Raw genomic sequence first — 25588 nt, 5'->3', positions numbered from 1 at the left:
AGTCTTTAAAGAGAGCTTGATTATTTTAATTTGTATACATCTATAGGGTTATGTAAATATCCAGAAAATGCAACAGCTTGAAATGAGAGTTAGTTGAGGACCAGTAAGTTGTGGTCAGATTGTGAACATCCAGTGCAACCAGTGTGGGGGACATGTAGAGTGCCTTTTTCCACTGTGACTGTAGCGTCCCTGCTCTGCTCCCCTCTGGCTGGCTCTGTATGAGCAGAGCAGCTGAGGAGAAGCGCTCACGTGGCTGCCTAGAAAAGAGCAGGCACATGCTCTCTCTGTCTCTCCCTAGCTTTTGCTCTTGCAGTCTTCCTTGCTCCCCACACTCCCGCCCTTCTCCATCCCCTCGTCATGTCACTTGTACAAACAGATCCTCAACCAGGTTGCCCTGCTCTTCCTTTCTTTTTAACCTGTTTTGCTACAGTGTACCATCTCTGTGCACACTTCCATCATCCCTTCCTTTTATCCTCTCTTTCCCCTGTGTTTGTTTATGCTCCTCCTCCTCTTGCTTGATATTTTTAGAGACGAATTACAGAGCACTGCAGGAGGAAAAAAAAGCTGGAGGGGGAGCAGTTTCGGCAACGTGCGTCCCGCTTCCTTACTTCTCACTTTCATGAGGGCCACATCTTTTCCTCACAGGACCTCTTTTCTCATCTCTCTTTCATTATATCTATATATGTCTGTACTTTTCTAATTTTTATTCTTTCATTCTAGTTTTTTGTTTCTTACTTCTCGAATCAAGCACTGGATCCTTTAGTCATTTCTTCTTCAAACATGAGAGTTTAGCTTTAAAAACGTTCTCTCTGAGCTTCATAAGATTAATCAGGCTAAGTGCATACAGTATGTGTTAGTCAGATGATGTGCCTTCCTGTTTTTGTGTGTTGGCCTCATTCACCCAGAGCCTCTTTGTCATTCTGTAGCGTAGAAACACCGTTAAACCTGAGTCTGTCCTCAGTTAATCTGTTTGCAGCACCCTGTCAGGCACAGGTTACTTTACACTCATCAGCCATCTGTTCGCATCACATGGCTGTGTACATGGAAGTGACCTGTCTGGCTTCCTTGCTGCCGTTCATAATTGCATGTGTCATTGTCATATAACTGCACATTAAGCTATTTTACATATAACAAAAGAAAAATCCTGCTATGTTTCTGTCCCTTTTAGATTAATTGCTGAAAAAATCCTGCAGACATTTTACTGTTGTTGTCATTGCTTACTATGCCACTTAAGTTATTCTTTGAACAATCTGCTATGTTGGCCGAACAGCACGTAAATAGGTGTCAATCAGTTTATCAGTACACTACACTGTCTAAACTGGATCCTGTGATTTATCTGTACCTGCTGCAGGAACTATTATTAAACTAGTCTGTGATTCTTTCTGATCTCTCCATGCCATGTTGTTATATTATGACTGGTGAGATAGTTCAAGATGATATCAAGTGAAAGTTATGCTTCTCAGTGCACACAAACCAAGCTTGCAAACTGAGATCTGATGCAAATTTGACTTTTGGCCTGCTCACAAAGTTCCCGTCAGATTATTTTCAGAAGATGCAATCTGCACAGCATAAGTCCAAAGTTGTCTTTGCAGCAAATTATTGTACTTCACTCAAATATCAGCATAACAACTGGCTAAATAGTTAGTGTTTGTATTTCAGAATACTTGTATGCTAAAATAATCGAGGAAGAGGTAAGAAGGGAGAGACTGTGTATGTGTGTGTGTGTGTGTATGTGTGTGTGACAGAGAGGGAGAGGGAGATTTCTCAGGATTTGGCATTGGTCCCTGCATATGGATGTTTGCTCTTGGTATGACATTTGGTGTGACTTAAACTGCATCCATACACTCGTGCTCATACAGATGTGTGCTCTCAGCCAGCAGCAGCTGTAGCAACAACAAGGCATCGATAGCAGAACGGAGGAAGAGCTTGCTTGCCGCACGTGGCTCAGCCCCTTGTTGCTGCAGGACAGTCAGACTGCGACTACATGCATAAACATCTGCATGGACAAGCACCCACATATCTCTCAGATCTCATCCACATCCATACCACCTCATGCGCACTTGTAGATCCACTAACCAGAACCTTATTTCTGCCCGAAAACCTGTGGAGACAGAGCTTTAGTCTCCACAGCCCCCAGACTCTGGAACGCTCTCCCTGCCAGTATTAGATCTGCTGAGAGTGTAGACAGCTCAGCTCAAGACACACTTGTTTAAAATTGCTTATGGTTAAGCCAGCATTGCTGACAAACATTTCTTTACAGATATTTTATTTGTTATAATTTGTTACATGTGCATGCATGTTTGGGGGGGGGGGTCTGTTTTTATGGATTTTATTGTAAAGTATTTTGTGATTTTATCTGTGAAAAGCAATATAGAAATAAATGTTACTTACTACTTGCTTACCGCAGATCAAAGCAATAAGTTGCATTGTTTTCCTGGGGTCATGGTCAGTAAGAATTTGAGAAAAGGCATCTTGCGGGAAATCTTTCAGGGATTTCTGATTTAATGCTTTATTCAACACAAGGGTTAACACTGTCATGAAAAACATTTGAAAACAAGTGATATTTCCAATCATCATGAACACTTTGAAACAAAAGGCCCAAGCCAATGTCGTCTCTGGGCTAATTTAGGCTGACTAAAATTGTAGCTCCCACAGGCTTCTGCACCATATTCATTTTAATATCATGGAATTACATAGTGAAGCTTAAAAGACCTAATATGTATTTGAACTAGTAGTTATTTAGCAGTTCACAAGATCTAGAAAACAAAATTACAAAATGGTGAGAGCCAGAGGCTTTATATATATATATATATATATATATATATATATATATATATATATATATATATATATATATATATAGGACCCATGTTCACAGCAGGGGCTCTGCAATCACAGGAAACTGCAGAACTGTTCCTCATAGCCTTGGCTTATTAACTATGTGTGTCTCTCGCTCTCTTTTGTCCTGTTTTTTTCTTCTTACTGCATCCTTCCCACAAGCCATTTGTCATCACTGATTATACTCTGCACTGTTTCCCACTGCACTCTTCTTAATGCATACAGTGTAACAGGCTTTTTTTTCCCCATTATCTGAACTTGGAGGGGAAATGATGAAATTACATACCTGTATATTGTATTGATTCAGTTGTCAATAAAAAGGCTTGCGTCACAGCACTTTGTGATATAAGAATAGCCCTCAAAGCAGCATTAAGGTTTAATGCTACCAAAGGTGGATGACTAAGAGGTCCGTTGTATATGAATTAATCTTATGGTACAAAATTTTTGTTGAGTTGAGTGGTTGTTTTTCTTGTATAATTAAAATAGTTTGAATGAGACAGGTACAACCAAAACCATTTTGAGTACAATAGATGCTTTTACCTCTAACCAACTATAGAGTCATGTAATGCTGTGGGAGGGAATGTTTGCTTCCTTTGGTTTCTAAAGGCCTCATTATTAATGGGCTGGAAGCTGCATTGAGGAACAGTTATGTGTACTTCTCTCAGACAAAATGTATGATTAAAAGGCTTTACATTAGTGTTCCGGACACTTGCCCAAGAGACCTGTCCAAACAAAACGGCCATTTTGCTATTAAGCTTTTAGGAAGAACAATCTGCCTGTTCCCCCCTCCCTTTCTTGAATCCCTAATGCTACTGTACACCATCGAAAAAGCATATTGTTTATTAAGTTCATTCACCTGATGTTACTAAACACTACCCTCTGTGTTTAGTTGTGTGGAAATAGAAATTATTATTTTCTCTTGTTTACCTGCTGATACAACCAGGCATCTGGAGCTGCTCCTTGTATTTTATTACATCTGCTAACATGCATTGGCGCATAAACGCAAAAGATGAGCTCAAAGGAGATGGAGCTTGACTAAGCAGGGCAAGTTAGCTGCAACCCAGAAAAGTACCAGTGTGAGTGGCAAGTTCTGCAGATGATCTAGTAAGTTTATGCTAATTTATGAACACAGATGCAGTCAACTTATTTTCATTATGGCCAATGCAATCTACCAAGAGCAGCACAAACTTAATGTGGAGCTTGAAACAAACACAACTGCAGTTGTTTTCTTGAACTTTGACAAATATGACAGGCTAGAAGATTGAACATGACTCTAGAACTATTTGGCTCTGATGCAAAAAGGATCAACATATTACTGACATTTATTATTTATCGTTCATTAATCAAACTACTGCTTTCAGTGTTGAAGATTTTATCTTCAGGATCAGCTGACATACACATATATACATATATATATATATATATATATATATATATATATATATATATATATATATATATATATATATATGTCAACATATTTTTTACAGAATTTTTTACAGAGTTACCAGAAAAATAAATAAATATAAAATAGCAATCCTGTTCTGCTTGCAGAGACATGAATGTAAAACATCTTACTAAAGAAAACATAGTGAGATACCCACTAATAAAGAAAGAGTTACAGTCCTCAGTGAACTGATGTGGAGGCACCACACATCCATCTCTCTGACATAAATGGAACTTCAGTTTTAAGGGCTGCTGTATGGGAATATTTTCTGCCTTGAAAAACTTACTGAAAAAGTCATAGTTTGCAGAGAATTTTAAACTGGATTAACATGTTTGTGCCACATTGCTTCTCAGCCAAAATCTGAAAATGATCATCAAAATATTTCATGTTTTTGTGGATGAAAAATTAATCAGTCTTTTAATTTAAGGATAGTAATGCAGCTGCAAAATCACACCATACTCCATCTCCCCATTCATGAATGCAGTTTTTACCTTTATTTACGCATTATAGTTAAGACTTAAATGAATGAATTAATGAATGAATTTTCAGTTGTCAAACTCGTTTCACTGTTTCTCACCCTTTGTCCTTGTTAGATATCTATTTCTTAGTCTCTGCGAGTGTGTGGTCACCCATCCTGCTTCCTTCCGTCTCTATAGCCCTTGCAGATGGCAGCGGCTGTGCCTGTCCCACAGAGACGATGTGTCCCAGAGGGGACTTGACGCCGTTTCCAGTTTCCTGTCCCCTCCTATCCCTTACATCAAGCCCTTAAAGTACCTGACTAAGTTTGAATTTAAATCAGTTTGTGCAATTATACCACCTTTTAACAGGTTCTTGCACCCACAGGTATGGTAGGTCACTGCTTCAATGAGAAGCTAAGAATTGTCCCAGGCTTGCCAATTTTAGGCTCCCACACAGTAAGTGTAACGCATGGACCCCTCGGAGACAGGAACAGGTTACCAGATCTTAATTGGAAAGAACACAGATAAAGAATCTTACTGGATCTGACCAAGGCAGAGCAGACGTGGGTCACCAGGGAGCCTGGAAGGGACTGGGAGAGCGTCCATATGGTGCGTAGGACAAGGTCCGACGAGGACTGAGGGCAGAACAGGGGATTATAAGGACTGGAGGACAGGTGTGACAGATTGGACTTTATGATGATGAGCAGATCAGGACCAGGTGTGGAGAATCTGAGGAGAGCTGCCGGAGGACTACCAGCTCTGGCCAGGTGAGGTCGTAACAGTTAGGATAATTAAGTTTTTTAATTAAACCTGGGACCAACTGCTTAAGTTATCCTTGTGGGACTAGATTTAAATAGTTTTAGGATAGGTAATGACATACTTTATCTACTGCATTCAGTTCTGTGATAGCTTGCTGTTTTTTACCGTCCTGTAGAAAGTGTTTCATGATACTTTAAACTATCTACTTGTTTGGTATAAGATTGAGACGTCAGGCGTCAGGCCTCAAAGATCACTTCTGTCACTATAATCGCACTGACAGCAAAGTGCACTTAAACTCTGGGGCTTTTCTAGATAACTAATCGTGTGTGATGCTGCTTTTCTCCAGCAACATCACCTCTTATAAACACACAAATACCATCCTCCAGCTCCGTCTCTCTCTTTCTCCAGTTGGGGGAAGTTCAAGTGCACATGAATGGCTTGACGCGCTACCATGGTAACTGCACGGCCAACGCAGTCGGGCTGACAGTCATTTCCGACCCAGCCAGGCGTCAGCATGTTGGTGTTGCCATGACAACTCTGTAAACAGCATGCCTTCCTCTCAAAAAGATGCAGAAGACGATAGGAGTCTTCATCATTCGGAGTGCATTCTGCTCTCGTCTACACCAGATGTAATGTGAAAGCTCCTAGTCATTACCCGTTAGCTTGAGTGAATCCAAAGCTGCACACCCATGTACCATGTGTATGAGTTTGCTGTCAATTCGACCATTTGCGTGTCCTCTGTGTACAACAACAATGAGAACAGAGTTTCCCTAAGTAGGTCAGTTATTGGTGTGAGGCTGGGCAGGCTTATCTGGGCACACAGTGGTCCAGCTCAGTGGACCAGCTCCCTTTGTTCCACGGCACGGCTCTGCTGAGGGCTCCCACAGAGGCAGCCAGAATTGCTGCAGCCCCGGGGTCAAGTCTTTCCAGCAACACAGCTAAGAATTCTGCTTTTTTCCTTATAGAGGTAAAGAGGCGATTACTGATTGTGGTAATCTTTACGTGTGAATTGGTGTGAATGTGGATAGATTGCCTCAAATGATATTTTTTGCCATGTTTCCAATACGGGATAATGTTGTTTTTAAGATATAGCCATTTAAAAGATTAAGGTATGGAAATAACAAAAACTATGCATTTGAGCTACACCACTTGTGCCATAGTTGAGAGTTTAAGTGGATAGTAGCAGTAATCATCCTTTTCAGAAACTGTCTTCTGTGTGCATGCTTGAATAAGGCTATGGACCTTAATTTAGTACCTTAGTACAATAAAGTTGTTTTGCTGAAAACAAAGACTTCATGAAACATGCAGCAAAATTTGTCATCAAAGGTTGTGATCCACTAAAAAGATGAAACGATAGAAACAGATGACAACTAGTTTTATATGAAGATATACAATTGTGCCCATCATCAAGTGGTACAGCTCTGAACTGTATGAAAGCAGATGGACACTCATTTATGAGCATTTATCTTGATGTTTTTTTCTGGAAATTGGATTGAAATGTGGAACATTTTGAGGAAAATTCAGTTTGCGTGGCCATGACTCTGCACATATTATACCTGCCCCCTTCCAAATGCAAGGACTGAATGGAATTTAGTCATTTCATTATAACCCAGTTTCCCCAAAAAAATTTTAAAACTGTGTTTCAGAAACAAAAAGCAAAATGCAGTGATTTGCAAGTTGTTATAAGCTTGTGTTTTGGACTTGATGTCATTAGCATGCTTCAAAACAGCTTTTGAATGACATGTTTACCACTGTGTTGCGCCTCCTCCTCTAACAACCCTGTGTATGTGAGTTTCAGCCGCTTGAAAGGCCCCCTTTTGTTTTATTCTTCAGTTCATAATTTGCCAAATTTTTTCTGGTTGTTGTTTGTTTTAATTGGGTGATAGGTCTGGAAGCTAGCAGCCTTTAGCTCACATATTTTTGTAACTAAACTGTTCTGTTGTAGTTAATGCAGACTACACTTGGCATTAGTTTGCTAAAATAAGGAAGGTCTTCCTTGTATAGAGCACAGGACAGTTTTCCTCTCCACCACAGCCCATGTTTCAGTGGTAAAGCTTTAACTTGCACTTTTTGTTGCAATGATTAACAAATTCAGCAGTTTAGTGTTTAAACCACACCACAGATTTATGCTTGCTGTAAATTCATTGCTCCTGAAGGTTGTGTTGTGTTATTTAAGAATGAGGAATATTATTTATGGCCAACTCCTTTGCAATTATTAATTAATTATTTTTATTAATTATTAATTAATTCAAAGATGTTATTTGTAAACTTAAATTATGGCGCTATGATGGAAAGTAAACCCCTGTTCATAGCAAATCCTGAGAAGACTTTTTTGTTCTTAATCATTTTTATCTCATCACAGAAAATTCATATCTTTTTATGATTGTATTCTTTTTGCATTTATATTTAATGCAGTACCCCAAATTCTTTTTAAATAGTTGTTTTCACATCTGCAATTTTTAATCCAACTTGTCAAATCTATAAAAATAGTCTTATTAAATTTTCAAATCTGCTATTATTACCATATCTGCCATAAAATAAAATAAAATGAACAAGATGATTCTTTAGATGATTTTTTTTTTTTTTTTTTTTAAGTGCATAAATTGAATGTAAACATGCTTAAAGGCCTCACTTCTGAATTTTCACAGATTTTATCACTGTGGGGCCCCTTAATTAAGGTTAATTCGGCATCCATATTGATTTTGTCTCTGCTCTGAGCTTTCTCCAGCAAAAGTGATCCAATATTGACTCAATGGTGCACATCCAAAATGGGCAGTGTGGTAATATCCAGTTCCTGCCATGTGATTCGGTAACTAAATATAAAGCGAAATACAAGTGCAACTTGATGCTCCTGATGGGAAAAAATCATTTGTGAAGTGTGGCTTCTCAGCCATTGCCCTGAAGGATGCTGCAGGGCAATGGCAGCCTTAGGAATGCGCATAATGAAGTGTGTCATCAAAACGAGTCAGAAGTATGTATTATATTCCATTTTGTTTTCCATTGTTTTTTACTTTATTGTTTTTATATCTATTTTCTTTATTTAGTATAAGCTAATGTAATGTCATGTTGTAAATTCCATTCATTTGTCATGGATACAAGTCTCTAAAATGAGCTTTGTCAGTGTTTTAAATTTTTAGTGGTCAAATGGAAAGAAATACTTTATTAATCCCTTTGGAATTCCTCAGGGAAATTTGTGATTTTTCATGTGCTGTCAATTAATATGCGTTGACCACAAAGCTTGGGCTCGCTTTTCATGACTTAGGAGGGGATTCAGAGGGAGCTTCAACTGTAAAGTGACCTGAATGTTGGTGATCTCAGCCCTGCCATTCATGAAACGCATGAATAATTTAAGAAGCAGTGGGTTTGGTGCACCAGCTCTGAGAAGAGGTGGAATGCAAAGTGAAAGCCATCTCTTTGCTCATCAGCTCAGTCTCTCTCTCTCTCTCTCTCGCTCTCTCTCTCCCTCCACACTGGTTTGCACGTTCATCCTCAGTGTCTTTCCATCCATTGTCAGTGTGCAGCCATAAAATTCTGTAAATCCAGGAGCAGAAATCGCGAGAGGAGAGCCTTGGCTGGATATATGGGGGAGCAAAATGCAGGCATATGAGAAAACCGCTGGGAGAGCAGAGGAATAAGAAAGAAGGAATGGAAAATGGGAGTTTATCAGCATGAATTAGACAAGAGACGAGAGGGAACGTTAGAAAAGGGGAAAACCAAGCCTAACATCCAGCCTCAGTTGTTCCTCTCAATCTGCTGGAAAAATACGCTCTCGCTTTATCTGCCTCTGCTGCATCTGCTTCCTCCTCCTTTTCCCCTCATCTATCTGGCATGCTCGGGAATTTGTTCACCCTCCTCTCCTTCATCCTTCATCCTTCTCTCCTCTCCTCATCCACCTCCTCTTCCTTCTCCCATGCCTCATCCAAGGCTCCTGTTGTGTGAATGAAGCTGTCTGAAAGGGGCTGATTGCTGCGGAGCGGCTCTCTACATGGCTACGAGCAGGTTAGTGCTGCTTACCTGCATGCATTCAGCCTCAGCTGCACGGAGCCTGTCTGCTTAATGATTTGTTTCCGTGTTCAGGAAGATCAACATGTACTATTTTGAGGGAGAGCACAAGGAAAGTGGGCAGCTGCGCCACAGACCACCAGTTCCTCTTCTTTGGCAGGTGGTGTTAAGGGCGATGTAAGCTGGTTATTAGGAGATCAGAGCTGGCCAGAGAAGATCAGTGGCCCTAAGCCTGCTAGAGAAAATCTCCCTGCCTGCCTCTTCCACTTCTCTCTCTATTTATCTGTCCCGCTACCTTTCTTCTTTTACCCTGAGCAAGAAAAGACAGTGCACAGTCTGTGGGATGATCCGTTGGGTGAACAGCTCATTACTCGGAACTGCCTACGAGGACATGGTGGTGTTTGAGTGCGTAACGGTGGCCAATGAGGGCTGCCGCTGCCGTGAGGGCCGCTACGGCGAGGTGTTGAAGGACTGTGTATTTCAACAGGGGTATGGTAGACTATAATGCATGTCTGAGGGCTTGTGTGTGTACGTTTGTGTCAGTTCATGTGTGGAGAGAATGGATGGGTGGGGTTGGATGGGTTTGGTTATGCAATCTGTGCAGCTCATGTGTGCAGCTACATTAAAAAGAGGTCTAATTTTGTTAAAATAACTCATATGACATTATTAAGTGAGACAGAGGAAGTTGGGATGAGTTTCCGTAATATGTGGGCATACGTTTTCAGTGTCCACATGCAAGGCCATGTTTATGTCTGCCTCTGTGTTGGATGTGAAGTCCAGCCTGTGCATGCACAGTAGTTGCTAGTGAGTGCAGTGCTCCTCATGGTCTTTTCAAACCAAGCTGAGCTGAAGGGCCACTGCCAGATGGGTATTTTCCAGGATCAGCAAAACTGTGAAAACAAGTGGGGCCCTCAGAAAGGCCCGGAACTCTGTTCTATTGTGAAGCCGAACGTTTGGACAGCTTGAGCCTGTTGGATTTAGAGCATTAAAGCTTATTTAAAGAAAAGACTGTAACAAAGTGGTACAAACAGAATGCTTGTTTCTCTTTGATTTCTTTATTTTAATTCACCGTGTAGGTAAAAACTCGACCTATCTTTAATGACTCTGACGTATCAAGATCCTCTGTTGTAAAGACTTTGCAGAGCTCCGTAATGCAGATGAGTTCTGTACTCAAGCCTCTGGGACCAATCCCTCATGCACAGTATGCTAATGAACCTACAGAGCTGTACAAAATGTATTCGTATTGTATTTTAAAGGGATCATGTTTTTCTTTCCTGGTGGTTCTCTTGGATCCAGTGTGTTATACTGCTTTTTGTGCATGAAAAGGTCTGCAACATTACAAAGTTGAATTAACACAAAACGTAAACATCTAGTTTATAGTCAAGCTTTTTCTTACCTCATTTGTCTTCATCACCAAAAAAAACATTTTCATAATGCCAGCTTACTGCATAGTTTGACGCACTTTGCAAAAACTAAAAGAAGTCTTGCTTTGGTTTCTGCCATTTTTCACTGATCAGCTGAGCAATTACACAAACCGGGGCTTTCACAGGGAGCTGCAATGCCGCAGTGTGTTGTGTTTTTTGACAGTTAAGCATGTGAATTTATAAAAGTTTACCCACCAAATAGAACTGCAAGAATGATGCAGACTGTATTAATCTGTTAAGATTATGATCCACCATTCTAGATGCACCACATGTTGATCAAAGTCATCCGTAATTTCTTACCTAAAAATGTTGTCCGTCTTCCATATTATAGCATTGTGTAACAATCTCCTTACTTATGTGGTTGCTTTTTATTAATATTTATTTTAATGTAAAGTTTCTATCTATGAGCTTTTTAAAAGTGAGGTCTGCTTTTAATTATTTAAAGATGCTACTATTTATGCTTTAGTCTCTTCAACTTCTTTCTGCACTGGGTCTGCAGCCATTACCTTCTTCATGTGTAGCATTTATTAGCATTTGTAATGCTATATTTGTGTTTGTAGTTCGTGGAGCTGCAGCTGAGAATTTTGAGCATAGGTCTAAGAGTGGCTCTTTTTAGAGCCACTTTAGAACCACTCATTTACTCTTTAAGAAAAATATTAATGTATTCTTCCCTCTTTTTAAAATCTTAATCCAGTCTAGTGATATCGAGACTTTATGTCTTTACATTCAGATTAAGACAGCTTTACTGATTCTTGTTTGCAGTTTATCTCTTTCATAATCACACAAATACTGTTCATGATAATATTGTGTCAAAAATGTCTATTATTAAACAGTAAATGACTGCAAAATCAGTTAAAGATTGAAATAATCTAAAATAAATTTAAATAAATTACATTATAAAACAGAGTTTTTATATGAGTTCTAAGATGTAATGACTTAAGATTACGAAAGAATTTTGAATTGACTACTGTCTTGTGTTTTAGTATGTCAGAAGTCTCCTGTGTCTCTGATTCAGAAATCCTCAGTATAATTAAGCTTGGTATCACAGTTGTGTAGCTGTGTCTGAATTTAAATGTTTTTTATTGTTTATATATATATATATAGAGAGAGAGAGAGAGAGAGAAAGAGAGAGAAAGAGAGAGAGAGAGAGAGAGAGAGAGAGAGCGAGCGAGCTGCACGGTGGTGTGGTGGTTAGCACCGCAGCCTCACAGCAAGAAGGTCGCCGGTTCAAGCCTTGGCTGGGGGAGGTTTGAACAGGGGCCTTTCTCTGTGGAGTTTGCATGTTCTCCCCATGTATGCGTGGGTTCTCTCTGGGTTCTCCGGCTTCCTCCCACCGTCCAAAGACATGCATGTTAGGTAAATTGGCTATTCTAAATTCTGTGTGAATCGTTGTCCGTCCATATCTGTGTTGACCCTGCGACAGACTGGTGACCTGTCCAGGGTGTACCCTGCCTCTCACCTGCTAAAATGCTGGGATAGGCTCCACCTTACCCACGACCCAAAAATGGACTAAGTGGTTAAGATAATATATGTATATATATATATATATATATATATATATATATATATATGGCCAAAGAAGTTATCTTTGTATTGATTTATTGATTGTATTGTATTTGTATTGTATTGACCAAAAAATGAATCCACTAGCACTGAGTATCATGAGACAATTACATGATACACACTTGTATTAAAACGTTAGCATATCGCTAACATGTAACTACTGAGCCCAGATGGGTTGTGAGGCATTGTGTGTCACATCAGCTCCCTGCTTCCTGCTCAGACAGCATCTCTGGCAGCAGAGCTGTTCGAGTATATTTAGACATTGAATATTTAAACCACTCCCTTTTTCTCTCTCTCACTGTTCACTGTTGCTATAGCAATCTCTACTCGAAGCAGAGCTCTGTAGTCATGTGTGCAGTACCCCAAGTAATATGGTTTTTCAGCAGTAAAAACCAGTTGTCTTTAGCCACTCAGTGCAAGTTCAGAACTCAACAGCTTGTACAAGTGTTGCTGATTCAGCTTATCATGTGCTGTTTAACTGCCTAGTTTGACTCCAGGCCTCTTTAAAAACACTGCATACAGTCTTGTTATTGTTACAACCTGTGGCATCAACATTGAGTGTTGCCAGGGTTGTTGTTACAGATAGGCACTACGCTGCTAGCAATAGTTTTGTCAGCTGTAGCCTGAAAGTCAGTGTTGGTCATTCATTACTTTTCCCAAACATCTCACTGCAGAGATAACACTCCGACAGGTACAAGACTGCTGCTCTGTGTCTGCGTGTTGTGTTTTATGAAGCAGCTAGGAACAAAGCGCTTGGGATGGAGGCTTTTGTCTGCTCTGCTACAGGCTAGCATCACCAGTATGTTCTCTCTTTCTACACCTACTATTCTGCTTCAAAGAGCAGACTGTTGTGCTAATGACTGACTGGGTTTAGTCATTCATATGCTGATGACAGATTTGTGTTTTCCCTTGTTTGCTTCTCTATATCTGAAAGGGAAGGTGATCTGTGAATTAAGAACAAGCAGAGGTTCCCATTTCTATGTATCAAAGAAATATAAAAGAAAATTTATTTTCTTTTATGGTGCCACCCTATTTTGTCAAAGCAGTTAAGTCATTAGTTAGACTTAAGTAGATAATTAATTGTATCAATGGATTAGATTTTTTTTTATTTTTATGTTGTTTACTTCATTGACGTTACACCTACCCAGTATTGCTGCTGAGCTACTGAGTTTAACAGTTAGTTAAACCAGTAATCAGTCAGGACAAACACAAACACATGTTAAACTACATGAAATCAACATTTTAGTCTGGACAGGCAAGTAAACTGAATAAAATGCTTCTGTTTCTGTTGAATTTACAAAGGACGTTGTTTACAGGTAACCATGCAGTGAAGATAAAACAATCATTTAAAAAACTAAAGTAAGAGGTTGTCACACGTGTTCAGTGTCATTCAGCTGTAATACAACCATAAAAATAAGAGTAGCAAATTAATGAATAAAATCTTTTCAGTTTTAAGACCACTGTTGTTCATTGACTTATGGAATACAATATGTGATGTGGATTGGCTGGATGCAGAGAGAAGTTCCTCCAAATCAGTACATCATCCGGATACTTATTTGCATACTGCTTACTGTGTACGACAATCTTGCAAAGTCAGTATGTACTACTGGTATAACACATAGTTCTGAAATAATTAAATAAATAAATAAAACATAGTTCTAACAGCATCTGTCTTTTTTACTGGCATATTTCAGTGTTCTGGAGAGAGAAGGATTGTGGAAGACATTAAACGTTTGGTGTAAGATCCAGCACAAATTAGAAATTTCAATGGAATCATTTGCTGCTAATTTCTTTAATTCATAATAGTTTTAATTATTTCTTAGTTCGTTATTGACAGATTAATTAATCTCTTAAAGTGGGAAATGAATCAACCAGATTAATTGGCGACTTTAAGGGATTATTTAAAGAGGCCAGCAAACAACAAATGGCAGCAGACACGTGCAGCGTAGAACTGACATAAGGTTGCTGTTAATGATGCCTCCGATTACCTGTGGACATTAAATTTATCTGATACAGCTTTAAATTTTAAAGTGTAAAGCATAGTGCAGAATAGATCTAAGCAAACAGAGACAATTGCACATAATAGTTTTAAATAAAGTGTGTAGTTGTTGCATTTTCTCTGATACAAATAAAATACACTAGCCTGATCCAACAGATGCCATCATCCAGCCTGTCCTCTGAGTAATCGTCACTGGCCATTGTCAAGTTTATTTTGAACAACTATGATTATGCTGTCACAGTTTTTATGGTTTAAGAAAATCTGACCCTCTTATCAATCTTAATCTGTTGTGTCAAGTTTCACCCTCCCTGCTTGATGATTGAAATGGAAAGATATTGATCTATGATGAGAGATAATAGATAACAGTGAATGTCCTCGAAATTGTGCCAAACTTCAGATTCTGCTTATCCCCGTATAATCCTTCAATTTTCACCTAAAACTGTTTTTTATGGATAAAATACTAGTTGAGGACCAACTATGTTACTGGACTATTTTTACTGGACCCTTGCTGATGTAACAAGACTGTTTTGTTGCAATATGATCTGCTACTGGATTACACTTTGGCTTTAAAGATAAATTTAATTGGCGACTGGTCAAAAATAAGTGATTACTGATCTACAGTTCAGATGGTAGCCTGGAATGATGCACATTATATACGCCCACAGGACGTCTGGTACCAACCACCATGCATATTTAGCTCCAGGGATTTTCTATGTATTTTGTTGTAGCAGCAGGTTGGTGAGGCTGGAATAAAGACCACAACTTAAAAAATGCATTTATATCTGAAACAAAATATTAGCAATAAAATATAGATAAACACAGAAAACATGTGGTATTTTTATTTAACCTTTATTTAACAAGGAATAAATCCCATAGAGATAAAAACATCTTCTGCTGTTCCAGCACATATTACAGGCCTCACTGTAGGTGTAGATTCTCCAGCAGACACTACAGTCCTCACTGTGGTGCAGCCAAAAAATGGGTCTCAAAGCTGATAGAGGTTAAGACCTCAAAACAGTTTAAAAATAGCTGTATGAATATGCATCTACACCCACAGTGCACTGGATAGCTATACCTTGGCAAAACCCTTAACACTAATATCTAGCTAATGTCTAGCCTCTGTGTTTTTGGATAAAAAGCGTCTGTTAAATGACTGTAATGTAATATGCTACATTTAAAAAATATACTAAAATAAATTAACAAATAACAGAAAACCCATTTTAAGGGTAAAATGGGTAGTAACATCCTTTAAAAAAGTTTAAAAACAGACCAACACAGAGCAGACAGAGGGACAAGCTGCCATTTTGGAAAGTGGGTAGCTAAAAAGGCATGTTTTTAATGATTGATTGAGATGTTGTTTAGGTCATCGATCACAAGATAAAACTGTCCAGGTTGCTTAGCATCTGAGCTAAACTGAATCCCTTGTTGGGCTCATTTGTTCTCCAGCATTCATGTGTACTATGTTTTTGTCTCGCTGATTATCATTAATCCCCATTTTTCCTTCATCTTGTGTCCTTATGATTTACGCTCCTCGATAATCTAGAAACATATTTTAAAATACACCTAACAAAAGGGAACTGAGATGTGGTTCTCAGTTCCCGTTTGTTAAGGCTCAGTGGACATGCAGAGATTATAAATACTGACTGCAGCTTTGTTCTGACATCAACTGCTTTGACCACTGAGTTTTCCCCACATTCACTCAAATCCCTGTCTGTAGGGACTAATCAGCTGTGAATGCAGTATAGACAATGTACAGTTAAACTGATTATCCAGTAAAAGCAGACTGTTTTTCATAAACTGATGTCAGAGCTTCTATACAGCATCAGAAGAGCAACATTAATCTCTATCTGTTAGATGTGATGGCTCTGTGATGTCATTGCTTTTTAAAACCCACCAGCTCACAGCACAGCAGGTCCTGACAGTTGTACAGAAGTTGTCAATGCTGCTGTTTGTAAGTCAGGGCTTTGAGCTGCATTGAAGTCCTGAATGTAAGTGGAGATCAGAAATTCATGGCCACTAACAGGAGCCATTGGTCAGACTATGACGTAACAGCTTGCATAACCCCATGTCAGGTAACAGGCCTGGCAGGCGTGCTGCCGCGCTGATCGCTTACAGAGCCTTTTGTTAGCTTCTGTTATTGGAAAGGGGAAGGCTTCTTACTGCACTATTGATGTTTGTGTGTCTAGCTCTGGATCACACAGGTTACCTGATAGGAACTTAGTGTCTCAGGACAGCTGTCTTTCCAGTTGGATTGATTGTGGAGGTATTATAGCAAATAATCAAAGAAAAGCTGACATGTTGCTTAGTTTAAATTTAAGATATCAAAATCATATAAGTTTTTTTTTGTCTTCTATTCAGACAATACCTGACATGTTTCAGTTGTCACCTGCAGCCTTCCTCAGAAATGTCATGTCATAGTATCTTATAACTACGTATTATCAGCTGTTTTCCGGAGGTGTGGCCGTCCCAGCAAACCTGTCAGATCTGCTGGGACAGCCACGCCCCTCGTCGTGTGGTGGTCTCTGGAGTAGGGAATCCCAGGTGTGTGGGACGCCCCTCGTCCCAGCCTGCTTCCTGATCTCAGTTGCCACCTATATGTCTTAATTTGTTTCCCTCCAATCCATTTAGAAACAATGCAGTGACATGTTTCAGTGACAACCAAAACATGTCAAATATGTTACAACATCCTATTATTGTCTGAATAAAAAAAAAAAACTTATATCATTGAGATTAGAAGACAAAATGAAAATCTAAATCAAAATCTACACAGCTGTCAGCATGTCTGGGATTTCAGTTGTTTTCCAAACTTCAGAAAATGTTATGACTTCAAGGGAAAAGGTAATTGTATATTTAACAGCCTTGCATTTTCAATATTAGTTGTTAAGACATTAAAATGTGAGGTTTCTCAAAGCTCACTATGGTGATAATGAGCTAGAAAGCTGCACTTACTGATATCCATGTTGTGTTTGAAATTCTGCATTAGTGATTAAATCCTGTACAGAAGCAACTCACAGAAAGGCTCGTATCACTCCAGTTTTGCATTCCTTACTTTGGCTCCATATCAGATCTAGAATTCGATTAAAAGTTTTAGTTCTTGCGTACTAGGCCTTGCATAGCCAGTCCCAATTTATGTTACAGCCCTCCTGCAGTCTTACCATAGCAGCAGGGTTCTGAGGTCTTCAGGGCTCTAAGATCACGGTTTGGTGCTTGTTCCTTGATCAAGATTGTAGCTCCACAACTCTGGAACTCTCTCCCATTGACTTTAACGTCTGTGTTTTCTGTGGACACTTTTAAAAAGCAGCTTAAAACCAATTTATTTAAACAGGCCTTTCAATATTTTTTAGGATTTATATTAATTTTACTTTTTATATTTGTGTTTTATTTCATTTACTCTGCTTTTTATATTGCTTTTAAGTTGTTTTATTCATTGTATGATTGTGGTGCTATATAGATAAAATGTACTTACTGTTTTCCTCTTGGCAGCCATTGTTGTTGTTGTTTACTTCCCATATAAGCCAGGTTAGCACATGGTGTTTCAAGCCTATTAATCCTTAAGTGATGTAAGCCTGATGAAACAGTATGTGTGTGTTATGCTAATGGCACTGTCTTCTTAGCTGTTAATTTTATCTTATCTAGAGGATATCATCACTGTTTTCTAAATTACCAAAGTCTCGTTTGAATTTCATGTACTAATTGATTTTAAGTTGAAGATTAATTTGGAATTTTATGGATTCTTATTATATTGATAATTCAGTTTGACTTTGATTTTTCAGACTGAACTCATCTCTTTTTTTCTGTTTTTTTATTTTTTGTTTTGTTTTGTTTTTTTAGCACTGCCAGTAACTCAAACAAGAGCACACCAGCCTGCTCACCAGTCCTGCGTAAACGCTCGCGCTCTCCTACACCACAGAGCCAGGAGGGTGAGAACATGGTGGAGAAGGGTTCAGACCACTCCTCTGACAAGTCCCCCTCCACACCTGAGCAGGTCGTCCAGAGAACATACTCGTTGCAGTCAGCACGAAGCGGCGGAAAGAACTCCAAGGTGAGAGGAAATTTCTCAGTAGATGATAAAAATGAAGGCGATCAGTTTGAGTGGTGGTGCACTTTCAGCCAAGTTTACAATGTTCTCAGCAGCTCTTCACATTTTTAACTACAGCCTTTTTAAATCCTGATCTCAGTCACTCAGTAAGTGGAGAGTGGTAAGTCTCCACTTATTCAGCACTTTGAAGAAAAATTTCCAGCAGATAATAACTGCACGGCAGTTTTTGCTGCATAAAGCTGCTCATAACGTTTTCACCACTAAATTATGGTTAAAGGATTCATTTTGGGACAGAAGATGTCAGATTCAGAGACATGGAAGAATATTAGGCTCTTCAGGTTATAGCCCATGGGCCCTTTCACCCTTTACTTGTTCAGTCTGGGCTCGCAGACGTCTTAGTTTAATCTGAGCTAAAATTTGGATCAGACTGAACCAAAATTCTGTTTGTGTCTGGAAGGTCCAGATTCTCAGACTTTCTTCTTTTTTTTTGAATTGGTAAAAAGCAACAGTAATACACAGTGAGGAGGTTTAAATTTTAAGCTTTAGAAGTAAATAGATAACAAATTTAGCATTGAGGGGATTTTCAGAGCCGACAGAGGAGTGGCACCACCCGAAGGTAGGTGAACTATGGCAGCAGTATATACAAACAGAACAACTCTGTTAGAGACAGGCATGACTTCTTATTATTGTGTCAACAAAATTAATCATTGTATTATTTTTCTCCATTTATTCCAAAGGTGAAAACCCATGTGCCAAATGGTGTTTAAAAAAAACATGACATTAAATAGTTTGCAGGTGGCAACAGGACATAAGTATGTCATATTAGGTCCTTTGATTAAGTTTTGTGATTAAAAACACATCCAGGTTAAATGTACTGTATACACTGAAACAAAAACATGAACCTTGGTTCAGATGTTCAGATGTTCAGATGCAGTCATTGGGGTTTGTTGCAATCATTAGATCTAGTTTTATCCAAACAAGACTTCTTTTAAAGGTTTAGTTTCACAACCCAAGCAACTTCATGAAATAAAAACCAGATATTCTTCTAGATTGCAGAAACAAATCTGTGAGGTTAATGTTTTCACATTTTGTAACACCCGATGAATTTTCCTGACTGTGTGACAGGCACGAAGATTTGTTAACTCTTTTATTAACCCTTAACCCTTTTCTTTTTCTAACCATAGCTGCATAATACAAATAATTTATTTCTAGCATAGTGACATATATGCCCTGATTGGTTATTGATTTGCTGTGGGACTTAGGAGCTATGACTATACCTCTCCTTTTGGACGACAGACACTTGCCTTCATTTCAGTTTTTATTTAGTCCACATATCCCTTGTTTAAGTACAGTTGACTATAATTGTCTACACTCATTCATGTCCTGAAATAAAGTAGTAAGCTCCTGCAGCCCACACTCAGATCAGAAAATAAACAACTGACTAAAGCTAAGTTATTTACTCAGTATATGAGTTTTCGATCCTGACTGAACAATGACTTTATATGAAAGAATATGAAATGTAGTATTGAATAGCATCAATGTCTTGTAGATCTGTTTACTCCCATTCATCTGCTTCTACAAGTGGTGTATAAAATTTCTTGCATTGAAGTTAGCTCACATAAGAAGCATGTGGCTCTCCTTTTAGCTCCCATAATATTAGATGTAAGCCATCCTCCTTTATTTACCCTGTCATTCTGTCCTCATCTGTTTCTGCTAAATCACTTTGTTACTGTGTCTGGAATTACTTTTGTCTCCTCAACACGGTGTGCACGCCTTCTCTTTGCCAGTCTGCTGCTGCTACATGTCATATTGATAACGTGTTCCATCTGATGATGACTGTTCAGCTTTTCTGTTGGTTCTTTCAGCTGTTCCTTCTTGCGGTTCTTTTCATTTAGTCTTCATTTCTCTCTCTGATTTTTTTTTCTTTGTTCTTCTCCTGTTTGCATGCTAGTCTCACAAGCGACTTTCCAAAGTAAGCATTACTCTTTTTTTCTGTTCTTCAAATATTTCTGTGCCATCCTCCCTCTGCAACAGCTCCTATCTTGTGAGCTGCTCTGTGAAAATGTCCCAGCCTAGTTTGCTATGCTTCAGCCTATGCACACATCAACTGTCGCAAATCCCATTCACACCCACAAACATGGCAGATGGACATTCCCTTTTCCTTTTTTCCCTGCTGTCCTTTCCTTTCTTTATTTCTCTGGGGATGTTTGAATTATATAACTATAGTTTCCCTATTGATATTCCCTAAAATTCATATTAATCTCCGTAATCATAATGTCAGATCAGGATGTTCTCCATTTTGTTTTTAGAAATTTAAGAAAATGACAAATAAAGCACAATAATCCAAAACCACACAGTTTTTTTGGACAGTTTATGTGTATGTTTCACATTTTGTGGAATATTACAAAACTTTAAAATACAAATGTTTGTCACGCAAAATTAATTTATAAATAATCCAGATATATGTATAAATGTCTTTCCTCCGTCCTCTTTTTGTCCGCTTTTTGTTCTCTGCCTTCATTTGTGCCCAGTAACCCTCTTTTCACAACCCATTGTTACTCTGTGGTAATGATAATTCTTTGTTCTTTATTGTAAAATCCTTGATGTAGAAGAAAAAAAAATCATACAAATCCTCCTAATGTCTCAGTCCAGAGCTCCAGAGCTACATCATTATTTGAGCAGCCTTTCTGTTGCCCCATAAGAGAATCCTTCACCCATTTTTCTTGAGCCACAAAAATCCCACTATCCATCCTGCAAATATGCTGCAGACTGGTGTCATGTTTTAGTACACTGGCTATACTGCTGGTTTATCAATCTAATTTGTTTCTGTCATGACTACATCCCATTTTATTTATTTATTTATTTGTTTGTTTGTTTGTTTGTTTGTTTGTTTGTTTGTTTGTTTGTTTGTGTGTTATCAATCACTGAATGTAGCAGGTACAGTACCAATCAAAAGTGTGGACAAACTTTCCCTTTAAATCCAATTGGAAAGTGTGTCCAAACTTTTGACTGGTAGTGTATGTTAGGCGTTACTATTAAGAATCTCCTGTTTAAAATGCTTTTTTGCTATTTTGTGTCAAAACTTGACGCATATTGTGACAAAAGGAGCAGTAATTGGGAGATTGGTGTGAAGAACAGTCTTATTGTGGCAATCGGATACTAATTGATTACATCACTTTTTTTCTGTGCCACAGTCCAGTCCACCTCAAATCCTGCTGCAATGACCCCACAAAAGCCTTTATGGTCTGCAGTGATCACATGACCTTGTCCAAAGCATGAGCTCATTCTAGCAACGTGAGCTTGATCGCCCTAACCCAAATGCAATATGAATAAAAGAGAGCACTGCAAAAGAACAGTGGCACCATGCCTCTCTGCATGAGTGGATTCATGATGGCAACAGTGATGATGGCAAAGAAATAATCAATCAGGCCTCTGGTGTAACACACCGGCCAGATGAAGAGTCAGATTTAGTTGTGCAGTGACATTTTCAGCATAAAACTAATAACTCTATCTAATGGTAGAGTTGTCTTCAGACTATTTGGACTTCAGCTTTTTTTTCTCAATTTCCATTTCTGTCTATGTCCATGCTACTCACAGCCTTGGTTAACTTTTTGTTTTCTCTTTAATTTTCTTTCAGTATGACAGATTAAACCTGATTAAAGTAAGCATTTCTTCTTTTTTCGTCTGGCATATTTACAATCCGCATTGGCCCTCTTAAATAACCTTAGCCCTTTTTCCCTGCAGAATGTAGATGTCGCACTACATGATCCCTTTGTACAGTTTCAGGCTTTCCTGTCCTTTCCTGTTCTTCCCACTTCCTGAATTGATCTCAAAGGACAATGTTTTTTTGTTTGCTTATTTGTTTGTTTTCTCCTTTCATTTTGAAACTTTAAACTCCAAAAGTCACATTAGTACCTGTGGCCAGAGGTTTCATTGCTAAAAATATGCATACAGACAAAGGCAGAAATTTATATTTTTCTTGGTAAATTTCGACTTGAATACAAACATTCACTTAACTCATCGTTTACATAAAATAGTGATTGTCAGACAAGTGGAGGTTCTGAAGTCAAAACCTGAACAAAAACTGTTGAAAGAAAAATGTATTGGAAGCACCATCTATCCATTTTCTATACCACTTAGTCCAATTCGGGATTGAAGGGAAACTAAAAAAGATGTTCTTATAACAACATAATCACCACAGATATTAGACCAGCTACCTTTGCTTTATTTCCAAGAAATACACAATTAGCCTGTATATTGGGTCATACAGCCTTGCATAGAGATGATCTAGAGAGATACAAATATGCTAGGGGAATATAGTATTCTTGCTACTATTTTAAGCAGCCTGTAGAAGCCTAAAACAGCATGCTAGCCAGCAATATTCATTCATTATTTTTCTCTACCACTAATTCCAAGGCAGGGTTGCGGGAATGCTGGAGCCTATCCCAGCAATTAGCAGGCAAGATTCAGGGTACACCCTGGACCGTTTGTCAGCCTACCGCAGGGCGAACTACACTGTACCAGAAATTCTGAAATAATTTGTAAAAATTCATCTACAATCTCAAAGTTTTGTTAAAGAAATGCACACTTAATTTAATGCTTAAATTTTAAGAAATAAATCCCTGAATGTAGGTAATTAAGGGATGATATAATTTACTTAAATTCCTTCACTGTAAGTTGTGAAATAAAAATCTTATCTAAGCATTATGCAAAGCCTCTTAGGTTAACCTATGGAACAGGCATCTGAGAAGATAGGGGTTGAGTTGTACACTCCTTATACAGCAATACCCTTTTTGCAAGACATGAACAGGGCTTAGGCCACACTGCCAAGCTGTAAATGGGTGGACAACAAGGGTGAAAGCAGCTTTTCAGACTGACTGGCATTTAGCTTCGCTCACATCACCTGGCAGCAACTGGCAGAATTATTTATGTACTATACTGGGTAGTACCAGAAGGAGCAATGTAGTTTCTTAGAAAATTATATTCTGGGGCCAGTTGGGAGCTACCAGGATAAGGCTAGCCTCTTCCAGCTGAACTATCCTTACAAACCTGTGCAGGAAAGTAAGGGGAAGGAAGCCATAAAGGAGCCCTTTGGCCACTGTTGCATCATTGCATCTGTTCCCAGGGAAGGCTTTCCTTTGTTCCCTGTGTTCTCATTGAAGCCATATCTAAGATAACTAGAGATAGTGTTTCACTATCTAAAGGAGGCCATGGCTCTGCCAATTTCCACTACCTTCTCCTTTATCACCTTCACTTGAAGAATAGAAATATGCTATATCTAATGCTTTATCCATAGAAAGGCAATGGTTTTCCCATTCCTTCTCTGCCTGAACAAGCAAACATACTTGTCCCATGGGAAGACTGTAGCCTTCTGAGCCAAAACCAAGAATGTTAGTGTCCCCTAGACACGTCTGACTTGGGCCATGCCAGATCCAGCAGTTTTGATATTCATTGACAGCAGACAGACTTGCTTGCCATCAGTTTTAATTCAGCCAGACAATTGTCATTACCTTCATATTTTCATAATTGGCTTCACTTCACCACAAAGCAGATCTTTGTTCATTGTGACTTCTGTCTTTTCCACAGCAAAGCTTAAATACCAACAACAAACCAACGCAATCAAATACCTTAAAATAGTCTGAATGTTCATAATCAACTGGAGAACTTTTATTGCATCTACAGTAAACTGCAGAGCCTGGCCTTTATGACAAATTTTGGGATGTTACTGAAAATTTGGTCTTATTGAAGGTATTTCATTCAAAAAAATCTACTGAAATTCAAGTCATGTAATGTGATTTAAAGTTGCATAAGCAGATTTGACCCACTGCTCTGTCTTCATTTCTCTATCTACTGCTTCCTTTTTAAAACCTTCTACCTGTATACAATCACAGTATTAATACTGTCTCTTTGTAGAAGCAATGATGTCTCACATGTTGCAGTCACTCAAAGTCAAACACAATGGAAATGATAAGCAGGCACGCCTTATACAGAGAGTGGCCTGAAAGTAATTCCCCTCTCATGTCTCTGTCACCTTCAAATCAGATTAGCCCACATTAGTTCAGCTATCGTCACTGCCAGGCCTCGTGTGTGCCGCTGCAGCTCAGTGCTTGCTTGCACCACACACAGCAGATAACCACCAAACCTTGTCCCAATACAGGAAAAAACTCTGCCGTGTGTCAGGTTTTTGAGTAGACAGATTTACAAGAAGCAGGGCTTCATTTAGCTCCTGGTGCATGTTTTGAGGTCATATCCAAAGCTGATTATCTGCCGGGTCAAAAGTCAGTCACATGGACTGCAGTGTTTAACTGTGGTCCTGCTACTAAAAGTCCAACTATAATTCATCATAAAAACTTCTCAAAATAGCAAAAAAAAATTTTTTTTTTTTTTTTTACTTTATTTTCATTGCTCTAGAAAAAAAAACATTTCTAACTGTCATCAAGAATAGAAGGATTGCTCTAACATGCAGGATTGTTTTTTTTTTTTTTTTCCTCTCTCTCTCTCTCCATTGTTTTTCTGGATGCCTTTTCCTTGTTTTACCCTTTGAATGATCACCTGCATGGTTTCTCTCTAGGACCTTTGCTTAGTAAGAGTGGAAGGTGTATTTATATAGCTGGAAAACATTGTTACGTCATACTAAAGGTGAAGCAACCTCCCTACTGCCCTCTGCTGTTATAAAACTGCAAAAATGTAATGAGCTGTGAATTACAAGCACTTAAATATTTTATTATATGTTACATTAAATGTGCACAGAGCCTTGTGTTGCCATCTGTACAAATTTATGAAGGTGAAACAATTTTATGTTTGTTAAATCAGATGGTTGTACAATGTTTTAACAACAGCTTACACCTGCTGTTACCTGTTATAAGCAGGATGATCTTGTATCACACTTTATGTCTTTATGTCTATATCAGCTACAGATCTGCTTCAATGCACCTTTTTTCTCTTTCCACAGAAGAGCCAAAGCTGGTACAACGTAAGTCACACTTTGATATATATATTTTTACACTTAATGTTTTTAAGGTGTGTATATGTGTGTTTACTTCACACATGTTGACTGCT

General features: G+C 38.6%; 1 protein-coding gene across 1 annotated transcript in view; it reads left to right on the top strand.

The window, feature by feature from the left end:
• The window catches only part of gramd1bb (GRAM domain containing 1Bb), an 84230-nt gene that overhangs the window by 37696 nt on the left and 20946 nt on the right, over positions 1-25588 (top strand). The window contains 3 exon segments of the mRNA XM_041994023.1: positions 18322-18532; positions 20481-20501; positions 25482-25502. Coding sequence (XP_041849957.1) covers positions 18322-18532; positions 20481-20501; positions 25482-25502 — 253 coding nt within the window.

Source organism: Melanotaenia boesemani, chromosome 9 (assembly GCF_017639745.1).
Source record: "Melanotaenia boesemani isolate fMelBoe1 chromosome 9, fMelBoe1.pri, whole genome shotgun sequence".
NCBI lineage: Eukaryota > Metazoa > Chordata > Actinopteri > Atheriniformes > Melanotaeniidae > Melanotaenia > Melanotaenia boesemani.
This window is presented reverse-complemented; position numbering and strand designations above follow the sequence as displayed.